The sequence below is a fragment of the Molothrus aeneus genome, chromosome 8 (assembly GCF_037042795.1).
Source record: "Molothrus aeneus isolate 106 chromosome 8, BPBGC_Maene_1.0, whole genome shotgun sequence".
NCBI classification, from domain to species: Eukaryota; Metazoa; Chordata; class Aves; order Passeriformes; family Icteridae; genus Molothrus; species Molothrus aeneus.
The window spans coordinates 9,050,701-9,076,627 of record NC_089653.1 but is presented as its reverse complement, the minus strand read 5'-3'; the positions used below and the strand labels follow the sequence as shown (position 1 = coordinate 9,076,627).

At 38.2% G+C, this 25,927-nt stretch overlaps 1 protein-coding gene across 6 annotated transcripts in view; it reads left to right on the top strand.

The window, feature by feature from the left end:
* Positions 1 to 4,905: 4,905 nt before the first annotated feature.
* Positions 4,906 to 25,927, top strand: part of PPP3CB (protein phosphatase 3 catalytic subunit beta) — a 46,095-nt gene continuing 25,073 nt past the window's right edge. For all 6 annotated transcript variants that reach the window (XR_010783985.1, XM_066554277.1, XM_066554275.1 and 3 more), the window contains exons 1-5: positions 4,906 to 5,058; positions 15,643 to 15,843; positions 17,888 to 18,012; positions 20,018 to 20,129; positions 21,011 to 21,156. Coding sequence is in view for 5 of the 6 variants with exons in the window: in XM_066554277.1 (XP_066410374.1) it covers positions 4,989 to 5,058; positions 15,643 to 15,843; positions 17,888 to 18,012; positions 20,018 to 20,129; positions 21,011 to 21,156 (654 nt within the window). In the remaining variant the exon portion in view is untranslated. The remainder of the gene's footprint in view (positions 5,059 to 15,642; positions 15,844 to 17,887; positions 18,013 to 20,017; positions 20,130 to 21,010; positions 21,157 to 25,927) is intronic.

The window sequence follows — 25,927 nt, the reverse complement described above, 5'->3', positions numbered from 1 at the left end:
ATGTGGGTGATTTTGATATTTCCTTGAGATATCCTTTTCTGCATTCATTTTTCATGACCTCAGGGTTGCCCAGTTATGAAGGTCATTTTTGTCAAACCCTTTCTTCAACCTATCCAATCCTAATGTAACAGTTAATTCTTATTAGTACTTCATGGTGTTTGGTCTCAAAAGATGCAGAGAGGTAAGCTGAAAGCATAGTTGCACTTTCACCTCATAGTCATGATGGTCAGATGCATTTGTGAGAAAAGAGTGCATGAACTCTTCAGCAACTGAGTTGTCATATCTGCTTTTTGTGGGTTTGTTGCCCCAACACTTTCCTTTAAAATTCATTAATGGGATTTCTCTGATCTGTAGGACATTGTGTTCATGGATCAACAAAGTTTAGAAAAATAGTAAAACATCTCACACTGTTTTCTGTCATAGTTCCTGTTACAGAGCAATAGTAAGTTTGGGGGGTTTTTGCAGGCTCCTATACATAGACCTGCTTACCTTGAGTACTTTGTCAGTTAAGTCTTTGCTTGTGGAGGCGCTGAGGAAACAAGAGAACACAAAGGAGGGCAGCAAAAAGCAGAGTGAACTCAATTTTTAGAGTGAGTAGAGGTGACTATTAATAGTCTATTAATATCATTAAGGTAGTAAGATAAATGAAGAGAGGGAATTGGTTGGTCTCAGATGGTAGGAGAAAGAGCAATTGCTTAAGGCTAAGGAAGGAAAAGTTTGAACTAGATAATAAGGGCAGGGGAAGGAATGCTTTAAGCAGAGAAAGTGATGTTTTGAGGAACCTAAGGAAGGGATTGAGGTACCATCACTCTAGAGGTGTGAAATTTAAATCAGATACGTGTCTGGTAGGGTTTGGTATGTGAAAGTTACCTAAATTCTGGAGTCGGGTTGCTTTAGCATGTTTTTTACAGTTCTTGTATGATGCAAGTAATGCCTGTGGCCTTGTCTAACTTCTTAAATGTATTCTGTACTTCCTCAGCCCGTTCACAGAGTTTATCAGGCAATGAGGGAAATGTGTGCTGGGAGGGAGTGGGACAGGATACACTGTAATAGTGAAGTAGCTTGTCATTTTATACCAGCACTATCTAATATATATATATACACTATCTAATAATTTGGTTTTGGTTATTCTCTTTTGAAGTCGGTGCAGCTTCTCGGTACTGGATGACATTGGGAGCTGGAGTATTGCATTGATAATGACTTTGTAATGCTGGAGAAAATGGCTTAAGACAATGCTTTCAACCTTTCTGAAAAATGCCTCTGTGCTGCAGATAATAAGATTTGTCATAAAATAGCTGACTTGGGATGGCAGGGAAACCTTGTGTCCTCTTAAAACTTTGAAGTACTGATATTGAAACTCAGTGCAGCAGTATGTCAAGATATATTTAAAATAATATATGCCTTGTTTTGAGGCAGTCCTACAGTTTATACCAACCTCAGTATCATTTTTGGCGTTTAGGAAAGTACAGCTACAAACAGTCAGTAGTAAGAGTCAATGAAATGGAACACCTTCTTAAAAGTTTTGCCTTCATCTTACTCTCCTGCTCATATCACGTCTTCCCCTCTCAGACCTGGTTTATCTTTGCAAGATTTGTTCTGTGCATCTTTCTCTTGGGATCTGGAATATATCTCTCTCTCCTGTGAATCAATTTCCTTCTTAGTTTTCAAAAAGTCCTTGTTGGGTAATTAGATGATTCTGGGACATTGTGCCAGTTTTTAAGGTATGTCGCTGTTAGAGTCAGAAGATACTGTTCTGGTATCTGCCCTGCTGCTACAAAATTTCACAATCATTTTTAAGTCTGACTTCTTTCTGCTTGAAATTCAATAAACAGCACTTGTCTCAGGCAATGATTAACTAAAATGTAGTTGCTACTATACTTTGCAGCCCTCCATCAGCGGAGGTGTCAGAACAGTCAAGGTTTTAACATAGCACCTTTTTGTTTAAACAGCTCTTGCATGCTGCTTCAGTGGGTACTGCCTTGAGATGGAGCAGAAGGAAATCAGGTATCTGCATCCCAAATGGTCCCATTCCCCATGGTACAGAAGAAGATGGATTGGTTTGGTGATTCCATGTGTTTCTCCTGCTGAACTGTTTTTTCATTATGAAAGCAAGTTGTTCAGAAAGCAGTCCAGTTCTAGCAACTAGGTAATGGTTTGGAATATCCCATCAGAATAGGACTTTATCATATTCTTTTTCTCTTTTCTCCTTTCCCTATCCCTTTCCTTCTCATTCCATTCCTTGGAACGGAATGGCCACTTGGTGGCAAAGCTGAACAGGAAGTAAAACATGACTTGGCTTTTCAGATTTGAATGGCACTTGTGGGAAACTCACAGGATTATAAAGGCACACTGCCTTCTACCTGCAAGGCTGTATTTCTGTTTGTAATTGTGTTCCAAAGTTCCTACAATGATAATGCTACATGTGGTGCTGGTGGAAGATGTTTGATTTGTTGAACACAGGACGGATCAAATCAATCATCTTTGCCTTCGCCGTGAGGTTCGCCAAATTGGGACAATGTAAATGTCCCTTACAGAGTTGGTAGCAGATTTAGAGCCAATACCACATGGAAAAGCTTCAATAAAGGGCTTAGGGAGAGACACAACTACATATTTCTGCCTAATGACGATTTTTATATTGTCCTAGTGAGAATCACGCATGCTTGGCATTTTAATGAGGTAATATAGAATATGTCAGAAAAATGACAGTAAAATGCCAAGGTAACTGCGCTTTTTTACTTTTCTAGCTGTTTTTATCAATGAAAGTGGTAAGATAATTATTTTAATGTTTTTTGGATGTGTCATTTGTAGGGAGACATAATACCATTTTTCATATCAACCTGATATTGGGGGAGCAAAGCCAGCAAGATTTCATCCATATGTGCCTTTTCTTCAGGTAATGCCTGGATGTAACTGGAAGTGTTTCAGCCTGCAGGGCACTAGGTATGCTGCCTAGAGGCTGATAATGTCCCCTTCTGGTACAGCATCATAACAAAATAATATTATGCTGTGCTTTTTCCTCAATAAGCATTCTGACTGTATCAGTCCCTTTTACTTCACACCCCAGGGAACATGGCTGCAGGCTCCTGGGAGAAGAGAACAATTGAAATAAGTAAGGCATCTCTCTTGCAGCTGCATTTCAGGTGAGGTGAAGACACTGACAACACTCAGCAAGGGCTCTGGTTCCCTGTGTGTTTGGAAATGCATGGATAAATGAATTTCTTTATAATATGGGATTCTCTGCTGTTTCATGCTGTCAAAAATTCAAACTGCATTTATTACTGGACTCCTCTTGATTTTAAATACAAGACTGATTTCATTACCCCTGCTTCTTGTTTCAGCAGATCTCCTTTAAGTTAACATTAAAATCAGGAATGACATCTACTTACTGCCCTTCCTGTCCTGTGCTCTTCCTGCATACACTGAATTGATACACATCCTTGCTGTTGAAGGAAATGAGCTTTTGTCCTATTTAAAAACCAGGCCCTTTAAATTGATTGTACAATGACAGACATTTGCAGAACATGTGGTATAAAGTAGTAATTCTTGCTGCTGGAAAGCTTAGTAATTAAATCTAAAGGAGTCATCCAGGATTTTTTTCCATGATACTTTAATGTATCCCAGCTCTCTTTTTGCATGCATGCACACATTTTACTTGTGGGCATGGAATTACTAGAACTCTGGTTTTCCAAAACTTCGGAGTCTTGCAAGTGTACTAATAAATACCCCAAGGGTTTATAATTATTACTCTCTTAAAATTTTCATTTGCTTCCTTGAGTGTTTTTATGTGTTTCATTCAAAGTTTCTTGCTTGTACTGTCTTGGCTGTAACATAGAAAAGCAAGGTTAACTCAAGCACTTGTGTAATGTGTCAATTTCAATGTTTTTTCGCTTAAGCCAAAGAGCTTTTTGTGCTCAGCATGGGAGATCTTCATCTCAGGTGTCATCCTTTTCCCTTGGACCTGAATGTGGCAAGAACAAAGACCTTGCTGGAAACCAAAACTTCTGAATGGCTTTTCTTTCTTAACTTCCTGGTTTATTGTGTGGAATAGATTGTACAGCTCGGTATAAATAATGCATGTGAACTTTGTTGGTTTGTATAGAACATAAGGGCTGCGATGGAAGGGACAGTGACCCCCTGTCAGCCTGCGCAGCTTTGGGAGATGAGGGGTGCAGCTCCTGCCGCCGTACCCAGGGCCCTTCATGCTCTTTGGTCCACTCTTGCTCAGCTCCAGGGAGAAGGCAGAGAATTTGGCTAAATGATCTGTCACGGGGAGTTTGCCCCAAGCTGTGCCCAAACTCTCACGGCAGGGGAACTTCTCTTTCCTCCTCCCTCTCCTGCCAGGTGCGGCTCTGGGTCTCCTTCTGTCGTGCTGGCGCCCCTGAGGGCACGGCCGCGGCCCCTCGCTCTGCGCTGGTTCCCGGTGGGAAGCGAGGGCCTCGCCACGCCCCAACACCGCTCCCTCGGCTGCATGGCCCCCGGCTTGGCCCCACGGAGCTCTCCATGGTGGCCGCCGGCCCTCGCCCGCGCGGCTTCGTTGGGGGCCGGGCCATCCGCCGCACCTCCCCCTCGGCCCCGGCCTGGCGCCCGCCCGTCCTGGGGCGGGGGCGTTCCGGCCGCCTCGCCCGCCTCCCCCTGCTGTCCGGGGCTCGCCAGGAGGTGTCGGGCCGCAATCCCCGCCCCGCCCCGCGCCGCCGCCCAGGGTCGGGCGGGAGTCTCGCCGTGGTCCCGGTCGGGGCCGGGAGCTCCGCGCGCTCCCGCGGTGCCCGGCGGGCGGCGGCGCGGTGCATGCCGGGCCCGGGGCGGACCGTCCCCGCGCTGCGCCAGGAGCCGCGAGCCGCGCCCGCCGCCATGTTCCGCCGGGCCGCCGCCGCCCGGCGCCTGTAGCCGCCCCCGCCCGCCCCGCCGCGCCCCACCAGCCGCCGGCGGAGGGGCGGACGAAGGCGCTGCCGCGCCCAGCAGCCGCCGCCGGAGCCCGGCAGCGCTCAGCGATGTCCGCCAAGGAAGGGAGCAAGGTGCTGCTGCTGACGCCCCACGCCACCAGCGAACGCGCCGTCAAGGGTGAGCGTCCCGCTGTCCCTCAGAGGGAACATGGCTGCACGGCGCGGCGGGGCCGTGACCCCCGCCCGAGCGCCGGGCCCGCCTGGGCGCGGAGAGGAGGCCTGGCCGTGGGCAGCGGTGCCCTCCATGTGCGGGCCGGGCTGCCCTGCCCGCAGGTGGGGACGGGAGGGAAGCTCGGCCACCTTGCGGAGGCGTGGGATGCCCGCACGGGCGTGGGAGTATCCGGGGTGGGCACTGCTGCATCGGGGGGACTGAGCTGGGCGCGGGCGGCCTGTGAGGGCGGCGGGGCTGCGGGGGAAGCGGTGGCCGGGGCCTGCGGGCCTGGCGCGTCCCGCCCGGATCCGCTGCCCGAGGGGCGTGTGGGGCTGAACGGGGGCCCCGCCGCGCTCCGGCCCTCCCGGGCCTCGGCTCTGCGGGGCTTTTCTGCTGCCTGCCAGGGGAGAGCCCTGTAATTGCAGCCGCTGACAGCGCCGGGGAAGAGCGAATGGGAAGGTGCTGCCGCCCGTTCTATTGGCTGCTGTTCTCAGGTTCCAGTTCTGATGGAGAAAATTCACCTTGATCTATTTCTTTGTGGCCTTCCTTGGTAATCTCGTGGGGAGCCGCGAAAAGTCAAACCTTATACTTCTAGGAGAAAAAGTAAAGCATTTTATAGTAGATACATTCATCTAAAACTAGGATGGTCTAGCGACCAAAATGGTATAAAATAGTTCTTTTATCTGAACCCTGTGAAGTGTGTCATTTTAGTTTCTGTGAGGAGAATAATCCTTTGCAGCCAAAGCATCCTGAAATATGTGTGATAGACCTAAATTGATAGGTAAGGGTAGAGCGTAGGTAGTGCTTCAAAGAATTCCTAGGTTATGTTTACTCAAGTTGCACATCATTTTATTTTGATCCCAGTGGTTTTCATGTTACACTGTATTTGGTGGTGTCAGTGTGGACAATTGTTATGGCAGGCCTGGTTGGAAATCTCAGGTGTACACAAGAGTCTGCTTTTAAGATTGACATTCCTAGGAACACAGGGTCTGACTGAGGTGGAAGGGGTGCAGATCTGGTTGTTTATCTTGTTATGTTACAGGGGGCCTTGAGAAATGAAAAGGATGCATTTGTCCTCAGCAGGTGTTAATTAAAGCCTTGGAATCCCATTGGATATTTTGAACATTGGTGTGTTTTCTAGAAAACTGGAAAGCTTTACTAGCAATAAGTTGTTACTCATTTGAATTGCTTAATCTGTTGATTTGTTTGAACAAATTGCAAGGGTAAAAGTAGAAAATGTTAAAACCAGTCTATTGGAAACCTGTACTCCTTAGTGCTACTTCAGTGTGTGGTGTTTAGACCTGCTGAATTTTTGTACCTTTACTGCAATTTGTGGTAAGAAGTTAAGTTCTTCAAACAATGGGAAAAAATTATTAGTAAGTGATCAGGTGCTTTAGAACGCAGTGGAAAACCTGCTGATTTCCAATCACTTAATAAGTCAGCTTGTCACAATGTGACCTGTGCATCTGGTTGTTTAAATTGTCTTTGAGAGTTGCTTCATTCTAAGCAGAATTATTGCCTGAGTTTGCAGTATTTCTTTGAACCTGGGTGTTAGGATGCAGAGCTATTGTATAGGTAATTTGTATAGATAGCAGGTATAGGTATACCTATTTGTGTAGGTAATATTGTATTGTATAGGTAATCAGTCTTTGATGGCTTCATCTGACATGATTGGAACCAGTTCCTATAGCAGCATTTTTCTGTACCTTCTGTTGACCTGTCCTCTCCACCCCTATCATGCTGAATCACTGGCTGCTGGAGAAAGCCTGGCCAGTTGTGCCAAGCTCTCAGTGTTATTGATACAAAGGACAGGGTGGTTTGGTTTCTCCTCCCCCATTAGGTGCAGTGCAGTTGGAAACACTTTTTTTAGACAGTGACCCCAGAAGTGCAAGATTGCAGGTTATGTCAGTCCTAAGTGGGAGTATCTGTGCAATTTGTTGAAACCGTGCTAAGATGTGACAACTGTGTCACATCCCTCTTCCCAAACAGATGCATTGCCTCTTGCATACCAAGAAACATTCACCATACTCTCTCCTATTATACAATGAATAGGTCTTTTATAATGTCTCAGGTTCTTAAGAAAAGCCACAGAGAAAATGTAGTAATATTATCTGGTGTATCTGTGTTTTGGTCCATATTTCTCCTTTCATGCCTTTTATATACTGTGTCTTTTGGGGAGAAAATTTGAATTCAGTACTAAAGCTTGCTGTTACTTGCATTGTTTATCTTGATTTTATTTAAGTTTTATTTTCTTCCTCCGTATCAGTGGAAGAGGGGGATAAAGAATAGAATCCATTAAATTTCAGAGGCTGTGAGAAATTGAATTCTTTACCAGTTATAATATATGTTAGCAAAAGTGGGCAAGAGATGCTCACCCAAGAAGAAATGACTGAATTACTGTGTCATCAGTAACTAATTTTTTCTAATAAGGTAGGATAATGATTAGGATGTGTCCCCCTTCATATTTTTACTTGTATATTTAGCAGTTGATGGGAAATACAGATATGTAGAGAAGTATCTGAAAGGCTGACAGATTTAATATGTCATATCAGATAGATATATACAAAATAAAAATAGCTTTAAATATGCAGTTTAGCTGTGTTGTCTAGCATATCTTTCCAAGTACAAATTTTCTCATCAAAGGTCATTGATTGCTTTTGAAGTGTATAAAAAGCTCAAATTTTCTATTACATGGCTTAGTTAAATTGCCTAAGTAATTTGTACTTACAGAGTTTCCTGTAAATTAATGGTTAGCTGTGGAACTGAAAAGCTGTCTGAAGTCATCTTTTGGCATTTGGTTCCCAAAAGGTGTCTTGTGATGAGGTTTTTGTTACTGCTATATTTTTTTTTTCCCAAAGAGGATGAGAAAATGTACCTGTTGTTCTGTTCACTGTTTTCTAAGGCACCCTGTCCATCTTTGAAGGATACTTAGTGTTTTACTGTCTTCTGAAACAAATCTGTTCTCTTCGTTATGTTCTGTCAAAATCTTTTGCAATGAACTGTTCTTGATACTTAAATGCTGTATCTGATTCTTTGGGTTTGCCTTTTTTTAGATGAGAATTGACTGACTGCAGTCAGCTCACCTCACCTTTCAGCCATGTGACTTTCAAACTTTAAATTTGTCAATGTATCTTTGCTCCTGAAACAGCTGTTTCACTGCCTTGTAGTAAGGCACTTTTTCCCTGATAGGGATGAAGAAGAGTTTGGAAGCTCACACTGATACAGTGGTCCTGAGCATGGCAGGGGTGAGCCTTGATTGCTTTCTTTTGAGAGCAAAGCATCAGGGTTTCCCTGACTCTCTTGTGGGTAGTTGCAGCCCAGAGCTGTTCTTGGGAGTTCCCATCCTCCCAGCATTACACTGTGCACTGTGGGTGTTGCTAGGCCTTGGGACACAATCCATGGGACCTTGTCATGCTGACCTAATGCTAAATTTGGAGATTATGTCTGTTCTTCTGGAAATGGAAAGATTCCTTTGTTTTGGATAGAAGTCATGGTACAGTCTGATTGGCAGACAGTCATTTGAGATATTAAATGGAAGCTTATTGAAACAACTCTTTAGAGAAACCCAAAGAAATGTAACTCAAATCCTTGAGCGAGCAGGTTCTGAAATAAAGGCTCTAATAGCTACTTTTGAACAATTACGCCCATGTAGGGAGAAAAAGAAATCATTGCAGTATTTAAATTTATAATTCAGAGTCTGGTTTTAAAAAAAGGTAAAAAGTCGACAGGCAGCATGAAGCCTGTTTTAAAAATTTTGTAAGGCACTTATGCTGCTGGCCAAATTCTAAGATGATCCAGAGAAGCAGCAGCATGAAGAGAGTATTAAAGGGTCATATTCAAAAAAAAAAAAAATCACAGTTTTGTTTTGGGGGAGAGACAATGGAATGGAACTGAATTCTGGCAAGTGAGTGTTTGGTCTTTCTTTTTTGTTTCAGGGGATGTTTAGAGGGGATGAATCTTGAAATCACAACAACAAAACCAAAAAAACCTCACCCAAAAATGGAAGCCTGTTTCAATTTCAGTAGGGCAAATTGGCAGTTGAGGGCTGGGAAGGTAAGGCCAGAGCACAAAAATCTGGCAACTGCTCACATTTGTGTTTATTGTGTAAGGAACTAAGGACTCTTTCCCACATGAGTCAGTTCTTAGTGCTGAATGGATCAAAGAATTCTCTCATTGAAATGTAAGTGGTTTCAAGATTCATCAACGAGAAAAATGTTCCCAAAAAGTATCTCAGGATCAGGAGATATTTGTCTGGTGGCTCTAAAGGAATTCCTTGGGAGTTTTGGGTACAAAATGTTTATTTTCCATAGCCTGTGGTGTAACTCATCTTCTGAGTCTGAGAGATGGAGCATGGCTGCATTTAAAAAAAAAATGGGAATTAACTGGACAACTGTAAATCAATAAGTTTAATTTAAACAGATTCATAGCACTTATAAGAAAGAGTGGCCTAGCTATATACCCAGGAAATACAGTGTTAAAGAGGAATTGGTACAGGTTTCATAGATGAAAATCAAGAAAAATTGTTAGAATATTTTGAAGAAGCCAGTGAGCTTGTTGATCCAGGCAAAACTATTAATCATGTTTCTTCACTGAAGTCTTTAAAGTAAGCAGAAGAGGAAATATCCTCTTCTGGATCAAAGTTAGGAGAGAAAGGATGTTAGGTGATAAACTCCCATGGTGGATGGAGGTTAACATCTGTCATGTGTGCTCTTTAAATGTGTTGACAGGTTCTTTAGAAAACAGAGAGAATGGCAAATAGTAACATTTATCCAGGGACTTCCAGAGATGCTTCAGTAAGCTCCTGTTAGGCTGAGTGCTTGGTAAAGAAGTTGTAGGAGATGCTGTTCAGAGAAAGACAGAGCAGACTCTACAAAGGACAGAACAATTCTTTTTTAAACATAGGAGGCAGTGAACTTGGGAAATAAATATTAGCATCTGTATGGATGACATTACGAAAATGTTAATGCAGTGGCAGTCAACTGGTCTGATAAGAATTCAGGGAGTATTAGATGACCAATTTAGAAAAAAGAGATTGCACCATCGTGCCATTATATGTATGTTGTGTTATATGTGCCTCTTGAACAACAACATGTAATTTTGTTCCATCTTTCTGGTTTTCTTTATCCAAAGATATGTTCGGAGGCGGAGAGTGGCATTTGGGCAAGGTGGAGTGACAAAGTTGACAAGTCTCTGACTTGGAAAAGGAGTGGTTGAATAGAGGATAGAGTTAGATATTTCTTATCTTATGAATGATATTTAATGGAAAAGTTGAATGGGAAGCTACTGTAATTCTTGTCACCCTCTGAAAAGGAGGAATGCAGTACCAAACAATAGAAGACGTGAAATACCTTTTTGTGTAACATGTAGTTCAGATTGTTGAATTAGTAGTAAAAAGGTGCAGTGGAGGCAAAAGCTATGAAAATGTCTCTTCAGAATTTGGACAAAATAGTGGAAAACAGTTCTAGCAGTGGTCATAAACATGGTGGTCTGGATGAAACTTTAGAGAAAATCCATAAACCACCTTGTTTCAAAAACAGAGTATGGAGAGGGAAAGATCTATGCATCATTGCCAGAAGTGCATTTAAGCACTATGTAATCTTTAATATATATATTACACAGTGTGGCCATTTTAAGAGCAGGAGTATCTTTAAATACTTTTCAAATAAATAATTGTATTTTTCCTGTGAGGAACTTTTAAAAACATCAACCAAGTTAATTGAAAAACTACACAGTATAAAAGATGAATGAATGTACCATGGCATACAAGATATATCCACACTTTCATTTGAGATTTAAAATTCTATGAGACTTTTGAGACTACAAGTACACGATAAGTGAGGATGAAATAAATAGTACCTTTAGTGCTGTTGTGGGGTTTCAAGGTTTACAGTGCCATTTTTTCTTGCTTTTAAGATGCTGGTTAACATAGCAGGAACCTTGCATTCAAAGAAACTTTGGGATAGATTTGGTAATTTGCAAGAAATTGACTTTGATGTATTTATGCTTTCTTGCTTGAGGTGAATAGGGTAACTTGTGGGTTGTGTCAGCTTTTGATTGTAGCTTTCTGATTCCAATGGATGTGGCTATGTATTTGTGCTTATCTAGTATTTTCAAAGTTGCTGGTCCGCAGACCATCTGTGATGCCTTTATGCTGTTTCTTTTCAAATCTGTTCTGCCAGTGCAGAAGAATATTTGGGTATATTCTGTCCTCATAGCAGTTATGGATGCTGCATCTTTTCCTTCTGTAGAGATGCTGGCAGAGGTGTGAAAACTCTTGACAAATTGAAAGAGTAAATATGTAAATAGATGTTAGGCTTTGTGATTCTTCTGAGTGACAATACATAGACAGCAATGCATTTATAAAACCAAAAGACCACAAAAGGTGGCTAAATGACAGAAAAACCATAGACCATTTTGCTATCATGGTAATAAACTTGCTGAGAAAATGAAGGATGCTGGCCTTCCTTTTCACAGAGCACCATGCTTGTATGCTACATGATACACTTGGTGGAGACAAACATTATCTATAGACTGTTTCATGTATACCTATCACCAAAGCAACAAATTGTTTGCAAGCAGAATATCTGTGTTTAGTAACCTTAGTAATGTGAGGTGAGACAGACTTCATCAATAAAATCAAAAACATTCTTGAAACAGAAAATGCAGTCTGGGATATTGAGCAGGTTTAACAGCCAAAATTAAATTCATGAAACATGTCATGGGCTTCTGATGATAGAGGAAGAATGGTTACTTTTCTTTCACTGTGAGGGAAAAAGAATTTTTTTAAGTTTTACAGTCATAAGAACAGAAACAATTTTGCTTGTGAAAGTAGAGTACCTTCTACGGTTGATCTCTGATGCTATTTCTTACATTAGTCTAGGGGCTTTGATCTCATTTTGTTTCTTGAGCCTGTTCCAACAGGGTGTCTCTTGATACAAGCCAGATTTATCTGAGGTTATTACAATGGGCATAGGTATCAGTGTGCTTTAAATTTACAGTATCTACATGTAAAATTAGATTAGCAGCTACTGTTGTATTTAGTTACTAGGCAGTGTGAGATCTGCTTTGGGTCTGGAGGTGGCGTGTTTGTGTGAGTTGCCGTATTGCGCCTCTCAGCAGGGATTATTATATTGGGTAAAGTGCCACACTAATGTTGTTTTTCTCCTTTGAACTTCTTACTATGTCATGGGAATTCATCCTTCAGATTGCTGCTAATCTTTGAATCTCCACAGCATGCTTTATTGTAAGGTATACATGTACCCAGAGGCTTGTAGAAAGTCAGTGTAGAATTAAGTTTTGAGGTTTTGCTTTCTATATCTCTTATTGATACTGCAGTACAAAGGAGAGGTGATTTTTTTTCCTCTTTGTTAATGCATATTCAATTAGCAATAAAAAGCCATCAAAATATTTTCATTAACAACTCCCAAAAGCTATTCACTGTTTTTTCCTCAGCTCTATTTTTTACATTGTTTGATCAGTATATTAAAATTGTATCATTTGTATGTATTTTTAAAGTGAAATTGATGAATTGTGACTAGTAAGCAGCGGTTTGTTTTAGAAGGTCTTGTCTGTGGTTGTAAATCATTATGTGCTACATTTGTTATTAACATCTATACTTCTACTAATAAGATATTGCAGTGTGTATTAGATATTCATCTCTAGATACTTTTCTATTGTTTAGCTTGGCTGGGAATGGAAGAAGAGAATCCTTTAATGCCCAACACCATGTTATTTCCTTAGGGTAACTCCTCTTAATTACCATTCTGTTTCAGTCCCGAGAGCGCAGGTTGTGCACAAAGACTTTGAAACATGGATTATATTCATGTCTTGGAACACATCATGCTGCAATTCTTTTTCCTCAGGCTATAACATTCTATGACTACTTCATCAAAGCTTTAATTAAACCAATTAGTTTGCAGAAATTGTCTACATGCTTCAAAAATCCTCATCCTTAACCTATTAAAAGCAGTTGTAATATTTTTCAAAGGTATGCACTCTAATATGGTGTTAACTTTTGCTGGAACAAAACTCCAAGTATAAAATGGAAAAAAACAATTTTTCTAAAATGTATTACTTTTTATTTACTGGGTGATGCAGATCATGGCTAAAATCTTTACCATATTTTATTATGTCTTCTCTGAAAATTATTTTTAAGAAATCCTTCTTGAGCAATGGGAAAATACATGTATTATGTGAAAAGAATTTTGTTAAACTCTGAGGAACTAGTTTTAAGACTTCATTTTTTCAGGAGGCAAATATAACTTCAGAGATCCTTAATTACTTCTCATACCACAGTTGTGGGTTTTGAGCATTATGGATAACAAACCCCCGGATACAGAGTTTTAAATCTGAGTCTTCATAAGTATATTAATTCAAATAATTTGAGACAGATCTTGACACCGGAGTAAAAACAGCTGGGTTTTAAGCCTCCTAGAGAATATAATTCAATAGACAAACTCAAAGCTTTATTTTGTTAGTAGATACAAGAACTTTATTAAGAGAAGAAAATTTCATTTACCATGAACTTAAAATCCCTGAAATATCTGAACTGCCATAAGGAAGAGGTCTTCTTGAATTCTGCAGCCACTGGTAGTTGTAGTAAGTTAGTCATGATTTACATTTAAGAGAATGAAGAATGGGTGGTCACCTCAACAGACCATTCTCTGCCACACCCTGCATCTACCAAAGAAAGCTTCCAAAAAGAACAAAACAGTCATCTTCACCTTGGTAGATCTGAATAATACTAGGATTAATGGAGCACAGCTTTTAAAAAACTGTGTCTTGGAGGTCACTGACTTTGGTTGTGGGAAGGTGTGTGAAATCTCTAATGCTTTTGAAGGAATTAAAGCAGGAGAAATCTTCTTTTTGAGTTGTCTGGTCTCTCCTGAAAAGAAAAGCTCAACTTTGAATTGCTGAAGGCAGTTGTGGGCCCACAAATAATGTATTAAAAAAAGTGGGGCAAGAAAGAGCCTAAAATTGATTCATGTACAGATTGATAAAAACTTCCAAATAATGTAAAAGATAACATTAAGAGAATCTGAAGGTTAGAAAGTAAGTTCAGAAAAGCAGTTAATATTTGAACTGATGCTTGCCTGGTCATAATTAAGTGCTTTTAAAAATTAGATGAATTTGTTTTGTCAGAATAATTAATTTCTCTTCTCAGAGCCAGATTTATGTTTTTAAATAATTGTGCGTGGAATAGAAGTGATTGTCTTTTGATATCTTAAATAAGTTAAGTTTATTAACATTTGGACTACATGGAATTTTAGCATTTCTGAGTGAAACTTGAATTGCTGATAGAGGAGGCTGAAGGAAAGGCATAAAATTTTCCTTTCATTAATCGAATGCTTTATGTCCACAGAAAAGTGGTGAATTCGTTCTACAATATGTAGGGGCACATTTTGCAGATTTTTGCTACATAGAAACTTTTATAAGAGGAATAGTAGACATATCTGTAGTTTATCTTCCAGAAAATTTTATTTCAGTGAATATATATATATGATTTGTGCTTCAGGTGTTTTATTTTTACTCCTCCATAAAACAGAAGGGTAGCAATGTGTTACTAGTAATCTAGAAATTGATTTAAATGAAGTCAGGGAATGTTTCAGTATCTAAGCATTGATTTTTTTGAATGTAATGTTTAACTTCAGAGAGTACGAAAATAAATATGAATACTCTATCTACAAGTGTATTCATGCCACTAGTTCTTATTTCTGAATAGATGTATTCCTCCTATTTTCCTCTTTGACACAGAGTATTTAAATGGTGAGAAACAGAATGGTTTTGCTTCTGTTGTTGTTAATTCTTTCAACAGTAGAATGCTTGAGGAGAGGACAGGGTCAGATTAGTTTTATTTCCTGTAACATCCTGAGTGCCATGACATTGCTGAGTGGCATTTTGAAGTGTTGTCTTTTTCCATGGCTCACATCCATATTCAGTTACTTGTGCAGTAACTGAACTGCTGCAGATTGCCAGATGTGCTGTCTGGGCAGTTGCTGAGCCTGCTTTGGTACCCCAACCACTGCTTACTGACTCCTTTTATTTCTAGTCTTTTGAACAGTATTGGATCCTTTTCTTGCTAGCTTTGCATTTGTTTTGGTAGTTCTTTTTGTTTGTTTGAGGTTTTTTGGTGGGTTTTTTCACCTGAGGCTTTGATGATGGGATAATTTTTAATGTTGAAAGTCTGAGTAGCTATTAAATGGATAATGCTGCATCACCAGTACTTCATGAGTCCTTCAGGGAATGGTGGTATAATGGAGAGAGATCATTTCCCTTTGCAAAGTCAGTTTTGACTCTTCCAGATATTGTACATATTACTATGCCTTCTAACTCTGTTTTATAGTTTCTACAACCTTGCATAATAGAGATGTTTATTTTTTAAATACAAACACAGCACTACTCTTTCCAAATTTTAATGATGTCGTAAAATTCCTTGGTGAAAAGACAAGTTTGCTACTTGGGCTAGCAGCTATTCCATGATGGATCCCCATTCTCCCCATTCCTATTTCAAATTGAGTGTCATGACTACTGTTTCTTCTTTTTAAATTTTAGCTGTCCCTTTTCCACCAACGCATCGCTTGACATCTGAAGAAGTGTTTGACACAGATGGAAGACCAAGGGTTGACATTTTGAAGAACCACTTGATAAAGGAAGGTCGAGTGGATGAAGAAATTGCACTTAGAATCATCAATGAGGGTGCTGCAATATTACGGAGGGAAAAAACTATGATAGAAGTTGAAGCTCCAATTACAGGTAATATTTCTAGGTAATTTCATACATAATTAAATTTGAAAAAGCCAGATATTTTCAGTAGTAGAATTTGTCTTCAAATTGCTGAATGAAAATTTCTCTGTTAGTCCTTCTGAATTATCCCTCACAACTGCATTTACTCAACAAATGAAGGCATTAAACCTATCGAAAAACTAGTAGGATTGGTATTAAAATTGGGAAAAAAGAAGGAAGTAGTTAAATGCTGTTGAAATATGAATTTCTAATTCCTTCAATATTATAAGTAGGAATAAAGGCATCTACCTGAACTCAGGATAATTCTGAAATCTAAATATGTGAAGAGAAGCTCATGATTGTGGTTTGAAACAGATACTGTGAACTGGGATTCTTAGTGAAAAATTCACCTTTATATTGCTCTGTAAGTGAGACTGGTGACTGCATGTAAAACCATGTTCTTGTGAGAGCAGTAGTACTGATATTGTTTTAGCATCTTTGACACAAGGGCCAGAGCCACTGGGATACAAAACTGACTTTTAGGGTTTTCTTGAGTATTTTCATAGTTGGAACAGTTCTGTTTCTGTTTGACCTGGTGAAAGGTGGAATTGGTGTAGTTTAATGCTTTTATTTATAAACCGTCTAGAGTCATAGAATGTAGCTATGTTGCATGTCTGTTATTCATGATAATGAAAGTAGATTTGCTTTTTATGTTCAAATCACATTTTCTTTAATCTGAACATATTTTCTTTTAAATGGACTTATATAAATTAAATTAGTGTCTGCGAGCTTCTTTTAGGGCATCAGCTTGTTATTTCTTAGTATTGGGTAAATGAAAACTTTACATATTATTGCTGACATTTTGAAAAAAATGAATGATTGAAATGGTGGAAACTACTAAGTGGCTGACTGAGCTCGGAGTCCTTTGCAGTTCCAGATAAACTCAGAATTCAAGTTTGTTTAGCATTCTTGTATTTCTGTATATACAGGTAATTGGTCTATTGGCAGTTTAAAAAGGAGGGAAGTTCTTTCAGTGTTTGAGTAGAAATCTTAAGAAAAGAGACAACAAAGAGTGCCATTCTATTTAGTGTCATATTTTATAGATTGTGATGACAAATGGTCTGCTCTAAGAGAATAACAACCTCTATATAGTGGTCTGCCATATCCAGTATTTCTTTCCAAAATTAGGACAACTTTTTTCCCCAAAGATTTTACTGATAAACTCTAAAAAGTCAGGACATGCTGTTTGTCAGTTGATCGGTGACATTGTGCATCAAGGAAAGGCATAATCTCTCAAATTCCTGTTGTTACCATTGACACCTTATGCAGAAGTGAGAAGGCAGCTCCTGACTTCCATTGAACTGGGAACTCCTGTGGGAAAGAGGAGACAGGAGCAGTTGTCTCTTCCATGCATTTTTAATTACTTTTTAAAGTTGTGAGATGACCTGGTTTTGCTGTATGCTCCCTAAAGACTTCCCATCTGCTGCTATCTTTGGCACTTCTGCCTTTGGTTGCTGACCACTGGCCTTGTCCCTTCTCATATTCTAAAAACACAGGAAAAATCCACTGTTGAAATAATGCACATGGTTATTTGAAGGAGAAAAGTAACTCAGCAAGGAGAAGATATGATTTTAATAAGAAGTGTGTTAGTCTGAAACAGAAACAAAAGTACACTCCCTGGTTTTTTTCAAGTTCACATGAACTCAGCAAATTGGTGTGAAGCAGCAGGCATTTTCAAATACACATGCCAAGGAGAATTTGCAAAGATACCTAAGGAGCTGGGGAGGACATTAAAGAGGGGCTGACAGCTTTCAGGCCTCAATCTCAGTGCATTAAATGTGTTGGAAGAATACCCCCCAGTCTCCTGGACTCAGAGCTATATCATCAGTATTGTCACAGGTAGTGAAGACAGCATCTTAATGAAAAGCAAAGGGGCAACCTTCAAAAATTTCTGTTATTCTGCTTTATACCTGTCTTTCTTCTCAATTAGAAGTAGTTTGTGGATGTTAACTATAATTGGTACCTTTTCCTTTAGATTTTTTAAAATTAATTTGAACAAAATTTTTGCTTGCAGTGTGTGGTGATATTCATGGCCAGTTCTTTGATCTAATGAAGCTGTTTGAAGTGGGAGGATCACCTGCTAACACAAGATACCTCTTCCTCGGTGACTATGTAGACAGAGGTTATTTTAGTATAGAGGTAACTGAATATATTAATCTGTTCTGTCCTGATTTTTTTATAAGCACACTTTCACTTAGGTTTTCAAATGCAGTTTTAGGTCTGCTTTAACATTTGAATGCATTCTTCCTTGCTGTGCCTTCTCCTGTGCTAAAGGCCTGTTGACAGGAGGATGTTGACCAGTCGTTTGGACTGTCCTGTTGAAATCGCCACTTACTCATTTTTTCTCCTCTTTCTTTAGCTGGTTTTCTAAAAGTTGAATTCTGTTACATTATTATATGTACTGCTGCTTGTCTGGTAATATGTTTGTATGTTTGTGGACAACAGGTGAGTCATGACTGCAAGGTCTTTCAATTATTTATAATATTATTATCTGTTTATTTTTATAAAAGAAACTAATTTTATTTAGATAATCAAATGGTTTTTAATAATTATTAATATTTTTCTTTACAAAAATTCTTAGAGCAAATACAGATATTCCCTAAGGATGACCTGTGTTTCTGCCATCAATTTTTCAGTTACTTTGAATTCAAATAATTTTTTTATTTTCAGCATGTTCCTTAGTTGTGCTGCGTTTTAAAGATATTCACATATTCACATCGATTAGTTTCAGAGCATGGTTTTTAAGTTAGGTGTTCTTCTGTAACCAGCCTGGGAAGTGCCTCAGCTTGGGATGTCTTCATAGATACTGAATCTAATGGAATAGCATGCCATTTGAAACAGTGTCTTGCAAGTCCCAGTGTAGTTCTTTTGTTTCTGTATTAAAATGTTGCAGTTCTGATAATGTGTGGGTATGTGCTGTGAAAGGCATGCACAATGCATTTTGGGGTTGTTAGAGATGGTAGACCAACAGGAGATGCAGCGATTGCCTCAAAGTCATCTTTAAGGAAAAATTTCAGTAGATATTCCCTATTTATTAATTTGATCTTTGCTTGTTTTTGATGATTACAAATAATGTAATTGTCCTTGAAAAAGGCATTTACATATCAACTCTATATGTTAATATATCAAAATCTGGTATGAAAGCTTTTCAACCACTACACTTAAAAAAATTTCTGAACAAAGGTTAATTCTACATTTTCTTTCTAAGAAGATAAAAATTCAGTAATTAGTTTAACTAAACTTCACAATAAAAGTCTTTGATGTGTTTCTCAATGTTTGCAGTGTTTTTTTAAGTGTCCATTTGTTTTCTTTCTTCCCTTTTCATGTATTCTGCTATTCTGTGTAAAATAACTTTGAGTAATGGTAGCTTCAGGGTACTGGAATTTGTTAAGAACAATGATAATAAGAGTGTGTAGGTGACTTCAGTGAAGTCCAAAACTTGTGGGGTTTTGAGTTTTCTGTGCTCAGTCAAAAATAAAATAATTAGATATGAAATTTGTGAAATACATTTTGGCATTCAGGACTGCTGGATGGTAACAGACTCTTTTTGAGCTTTTTCTGCTCTTCTTGCAGTAATAATGATAGATAGAAAATTACTGAAATTCTTTGACTTTGCTATTTGGGGAAGCTGACTGCTTTTTCAGTGTACAGTGTTTGGGGAGAGGATGATTTACTCTGTCCATTTATAGTTTAAAAATGATATCCAAATGATGTATCTAACCTTAAGGGAAATTACTTTGTCAGGGGGTTTTTCCCAGTCTCTGTTAATAAATGTCTGCTTTTCTTCCTATGCCAGTGTTTAGAATCATATATTATACCAGATTTTAAGCAGAAACACGTACAGTATTTGTCTAGATGAAAATATTCTACAGTTTAATTCTGCTGAGTTTATTTTAGTATTGAATATCCAGCAAATATAATTTTTTCCACTATTCTATGTGGCTGTTATTAGGAAAAGTAATAAGCAATTTGCATAACTCATGTCCAGAACTGGATTCGGGGAAGTAGTGCTGTTTTAAAATGGCACATTAAGCAGTACCTGCTTTTTGAAACTGTTAACACCCTTATTCAGTATTTCTCAGTAATAATTTTTAAAGTTCATTTAAACTAGTGTATTTTACTGGTTATCCTGTTTTCTCAACAGTGCGTGCTGTACTTATGGGTCCTGAAAATTCTTTACCCAAGCACATTATTTCTTTTGAGAGGCAACCATGAATGCAGACACCTAACAGAGTATTTTACCTTTAAGCAAGAATGTAAGTACTGTCTAAGAATGTAAAATTAGCTACTTGCAACCTGCTGATCTATAGTCTGTCATTGTGCTTGAAAAATTAGTTTAATTAAGGCCTTGCAAACATCTGGAGGCACCACTGACTTCTGTAGAATTGCTTGCAGTTCAGTGTGGCCTTGGAGTGCAAGAAGAGAGCTAGCCGTAAATATACATTATGGAGTAAATTTTGATGTAACAATCTTGATTTTAAAGTCCTTGAGAGGAAGATAATTTTGCTGTAGTCAGGAGTGCAGAGTAACTTGCTGAGAAGTGATGTGAAGCTAGCAAAAAGTCCCTACTGTGGGATAATTTTTCCATTTGGAGGATGGATTTCAGCTATACTAGTAAGATAACTCTTTGGTGATACAAGCTACCTCTCCATTTGAAGGCTTGTATAAGTATTGATCCTGTGATAAATGGATCATTTGGCCTGGTGAAACCCTCTTTGATGTAGATAAAAATTATATAATCTATAATCAGTTCTTAGCTTTTCACTGTGAATGAGAATTCACAAATTTCTTAGTAGCATTTTATACTGAAGTATGCTGTATAATTGTATAAAAATATTAAATATTTCAGTGATTTTTTAAAAAACAAAAATTTTAAAATTGATTTTAAAAACAATAGTTTCTTCACACTTGAGATAGCAGAAGAAGTGAAAACAGTTTATAGTTCTGGAAGAAAATATGTCTTAGAAACATGCTTGCTGTTTAGGTGTTTGGAAATGCTCATTTAAACCCCAAAATAATCATTGTTTCACCTTTTTTAAGGATTCACTTTGATATATATTCTTATAACCATGATCCACTAGAGTACTTCATCCATATACTATGGATTTTTTAATGATTTCTATTTTCTTTCCTGCAGGTAAAATAAAGTACTCTGAAAGAGTCTATGATGCTTGTATGGAAGCTTTTGATTGTCTCCCTCTTGCTGCTCTCTTAAATCAACAGTTTCTTTGTGTTCATGGTGGACTTTCACCAGAAATTAATACACTAGATGACATTAGGAGAGTGAGTATTTTGTGCATTTGAAAATAAGTGAAAATAGAGATATTTATATGATGCTGTGCAAAGTCATCTTTATTAAGTTGTCAGTATGTTTTCTGTTCTTGTCTCTTGTTGAAGTGTAAATCAGGGCTGAAATGTAGGCTAAGCAGTATCATAATTAAAATCTCATGGATTATCTAGTGCATTTTCAATTAGTAGACTTCATTGGGACATCTAGGACTGTTACAAAACACACACAAAGAAGAAACCTCAAAATCCCCACATAGTTTTTTGAGACAGGTAGGACATGTGAAGAGTTTCATATCCATTCCAAATAATACATTGTATTTCTTTCTAGATAAGAGCTAGTGTTCTCATGGCTTCCAGGAGAAAACTTGTTGAAATTAATTGTAGTCTTAAAATTGTTTCCTATGTCTACCATCATGTTTCAGTTATTCTCAAATTTCTTTGAAAAATTTTTTACTGTCTCAAATATGTGGATTTTAGTTTAGACAAAGTGAGATATTGCAGTATTTAATAGAAATTCAGATTGCTATTTAAAATGGCAAAATTGGTAGGCATTTGAGTAACAGTTGAGGAGTACTTCTCACTGTGATGAATGTGCTGAGTATATTAATAAGAAGAATTTAAAAGATTTTTTTAAATATTACACAATGGAAACACTAAATCATGGTGTGCAATTTAAAGGGCAGAAGATTGTGATAACATGAGGTATGTGTTTCTAATAACGTGGTTTCTACTTGCATGGATAGCTTGTCAGGTGGAGATTGTATCAGATGGGAATTTTCAATCAAAATGAAATTTACCATTGCCTTCATTTTTGCATACTCATTTTAAGCTTCTTTAAGTTAACTTAGCTCACATCTTGACTGCTGCACTTGGAACTCAAAACCATTCCTGTTATGATTAGGAACAACTAAAATGCAAATGATTTCAGCTTAAAATATGTGTAGGTGGTTCTAAGAAAGCCTTGGGATTATAGGTAAGGATGGAAGAAAAAATGTGGTTTATCCACATCTGGAAGAAGGTACATGGGGGCCTGTTTGTAAAAGGATCTAAATGTCAGAGAGAAAGTAAAAGCATGCTCCTAAATTGCTTTTATAGTATATAAAAGTACATATTGCAGCCTATTTTGTCTTTTTATCTTCATTAATTACATTTCTCATTTTCTTAGCATTTTCTCCTTTATTTGTGCTTTGTTTTTCTTTTTTACCTCTCCCTTTTCTCAAATTTATAGGCCATCGAGTTGAATCTCATTTTTGAATTCACTGTATTTATTAATTAGGGATTTTTTGTAGTGATTGGACCATTTCAGAGCCTCAAATGTCAGTTTATTTTGCTTACAGATATAACACTGCCAAGCAGAGTGATGTGAGAGGAGAAGAAAATGGCAGAAACAGAGAGGAAGTGTATTTACTCAATCAGTGGTGTAAGTGGGAAAATGTACTGAGGCACATTGCATTGTCAGAGCAAATACTGACGTGTACAGAAATCCAAATGCATTGTGCAGAGAAAGGGCAGTAAGAAAGCAAAGAGACTTAACAGTGCCGTTCTCACAAAGCCTTAACTCTTCTCACGATACAGATGGAAAGAAGCATGGTCAAGGCTTTCTGGAAAGTAATATAGAAAACATACTCTGGAAAAACATTTTGGAAAGCCACTCTCATAACAGGACTGTGATTCATTTTTCTGCTAGTCTCAGTCTTGTAGCTGATCAGGTTTCACAGTATCAAGTAAATGTAACTAAAAGGTAGTTCTCTTCTTGTCTTGGCCTGTATTTTCAGATGTGCTTCTGTAATGTTCAAGGCTACATTAGGCTGAAATGTTTATATGCATATATGAAAATCTGCATTGTATTTTCTTCTGGTGAAAAACACATTTATAAATGTAAGGCAGTGTTAATAGAACTGTTCCTTGGGCCTTCTTCGTTTTTAAAGACTCATCTGGTAACCTGAAAAAGGTGCTAGTCATGGATGGGCAGTGGCTTCAGTAGCTGCATTAGAGCTTGGCATGCTCTGATATTGTAAATGTATTTAAATTAAATGGGTGATGTGAAATGCTCACTTTATATCTAGGAAAAAATCGTATACTTGGGGTACGAGTGTGGTGTGTGAAGTTACTTCTGTAAGCAATCAAGAGAATTGTATAATATTTCAGGCCTTCTGGTTTTTTAGCAGAAGTTCTTACTAAGGAGAGGTCTTAGCTGCAAGGACATAATTATCTGGCATAAAAGGGAAATCACAGCTCTATAAATAGTGCAGGAATCACCTAAGAACTAAAGAAAAATTCTATGCCGGGTGCAGTTTCTTCTGGATGAAGTCTTTAATCAGTATTGATATGTAGGAAGGTGAATAAACTACACAATTTAAACTATTATTTTTGCTGTCATAAATTTACTTCCAGAAGAGGACTGCTTTCATACTAGGCATGACATTGAATCCTAACCAGAAAGGTTATTTTAGGTGCTTTGTGTTTCTGCCAAAATGGAAGTTTGTCAAACTTGTGGTAATCTGATATTTATTTTCTGAATATCAATTCCATGAATGTTGTGGTTGTCTTGGTAAAGAGTGTCTCTTTCAGACACATGTCCATCAACTTAGAGATGATGTTTAGTTGATTTCATTTATACTGCCAAGACTTCTACTGAAACAAAATGCCAAGAATTGTCATTTTCAAACCTAGCATTTTAGAAAGAAGGAAGTATCCAGGTAAGATTATGCGGAGTCTAAAAAAGAGAGACAAAATTTTTTTTCCTTCATTTACAGCAGATGCTCACTCTTTGTTTAGCTTTTGGTGATACTAAGACTTGATCAAATTGCCTTGAAATACATGGCAGCACATATGGGAATCTGTAATACCTTGCTTCTTTTCTGTGCCCTGCTGAAATATCCTTTTGTTCAGTAATATGTAAGAGGGCTTCCACTTTTCACTGGCCTTCACATTGTTCTTTAGGCTTTATTAGGTGATAGTTCTCAAGAAAATTAGGACAGATTTATTAAAACTGGTGTCTGTGTGTGAAACTTCTGTGAAGGTCTTTTGTCTCAAAAGCAAAATTGTTTTAATTTGCTGGACCTTAATCTGCCTCTCAGGTTTTGGTGCTTCTGAATTGAAACATCTATGTGGAGGAATAATGCATGTCACGTTAGTTGTCCTGACTGCATAGTACCTTGAAAATAATATAGATTTAAATATTTCACAGTATATAAAAAATACACTACCTAGTTCAGTTTCAACACCAGGTGTATTGATTCTTATTCTGGAAAATTGTCTTTCTCATTTACCTTAATCATATTTAGAAAAATGTTAAGCCAGTTTGTACTGAGATTCTGTTTTGCTATAGTCAAAGCACATTCAGAAATAGTTAAATCAGTAACAGATGTTTTGAATTTACTCATGTCCTTTAACTTACTTGCTGTGCCAATAGTAGAGAAGCCCTTGAATTGATTATTCTGATTTGATACATGTAGTCTGGGTTGAGTAGCTTGAAGGGACATTTCCTTCAATTTTGGGCTATCCTGAGAACTGTGCCAGTTAGTAGATTTTCTAGTGAAGAAGAAACTGATTTGGTGTGTATGTAAGTAAGTATATGTACTGTATGTATAAGTGTATGTAAGTATATTTATTTTTTACAAACTCACCTTACTTCAGGAAATAGCTGCATTATTGTTTCAATGCTATGAGAAATTGTTTTGGGAGAGAGGTGTGTTAATTGCAGGCAGCCAGAACTTTTTATTTATAATGTCTCTATTGATTTGGCCAAAGTCGTAAGGAAAATCCCTGAAGACTAAAGAAAAATTCTTAGAAATATTTTCTAGACTTTCAGCCTTCTGTATTGCAGGAAACATCAATCAGCAAACAGTTGAAACTTCCTTGTGTGAATGCCTCTGTTAGCTTCTGGACCCATATTTATTGCTGGAGGTTTAGAAACTTGATGGTTTAATCTACAGAAATTCAGGTACTTGCAGAAGTTGATGGACTGACTTCTTCAATCTGGAAGAAATACTCCATACCAGGTTTATCATCCAGTGTGGAAAATGTTAAACCACAGGATTTTAATATTGAATAAATTCCAACAACAACTTCAGTTAATACCTGCCTTACCATTATCTGGCAGGAATTTGTAAAGATCTGGACCTCTCCACTTATGTTACAGGTGGCAGCCTCGGGAGCTCTGATTTTCCAGGGCATGAGAGAGCTTGGCACTACTGCTGGTTCCATATTTGAATGGATTCCTATGGACCGTTAGAGTCAAATTCACCAGGTGCTCACCAAACCTCCCTTCGAGCCTGTCATGAAGAGTTAAGTGTTCTCTAGTACCATCAAAGTCATCTTCTTTGGTATGGGAAGTGAAGTGAGATAAATGCACTGTCCATCAAAGAACCGTTCCTACATTTCTTGGATAAAATCATCTTGTGAACAAACTCCAGCTACATAAAGACCAAATAAACTTTACATTGAACCTGGGATATCAGCTTTCATTTCTGGGACATCAGAGATTGATTGCCTATAACTTAATTAAGCAGGGCATTTTCCTTTTACATTAACAAATGCACTTTTCTCCTTAACTTCTGCCCCTTTTGACTGTGGTTACTCGGAAATTTGCAGGCTGCTAAAATAGGTGTTTCAAGTTTAAATCAATAAGGAAGCAGCAAGAGAGAAACCAAGAGAAAATCCGCCAAAATTCTATGGCCCGTTACATCAGGGATAGAGCTGAAAAATAAAGCTTGTATGAAAAAGCCTTAGCCAGCTGGGCCAGTTGCATCTTCATTACATT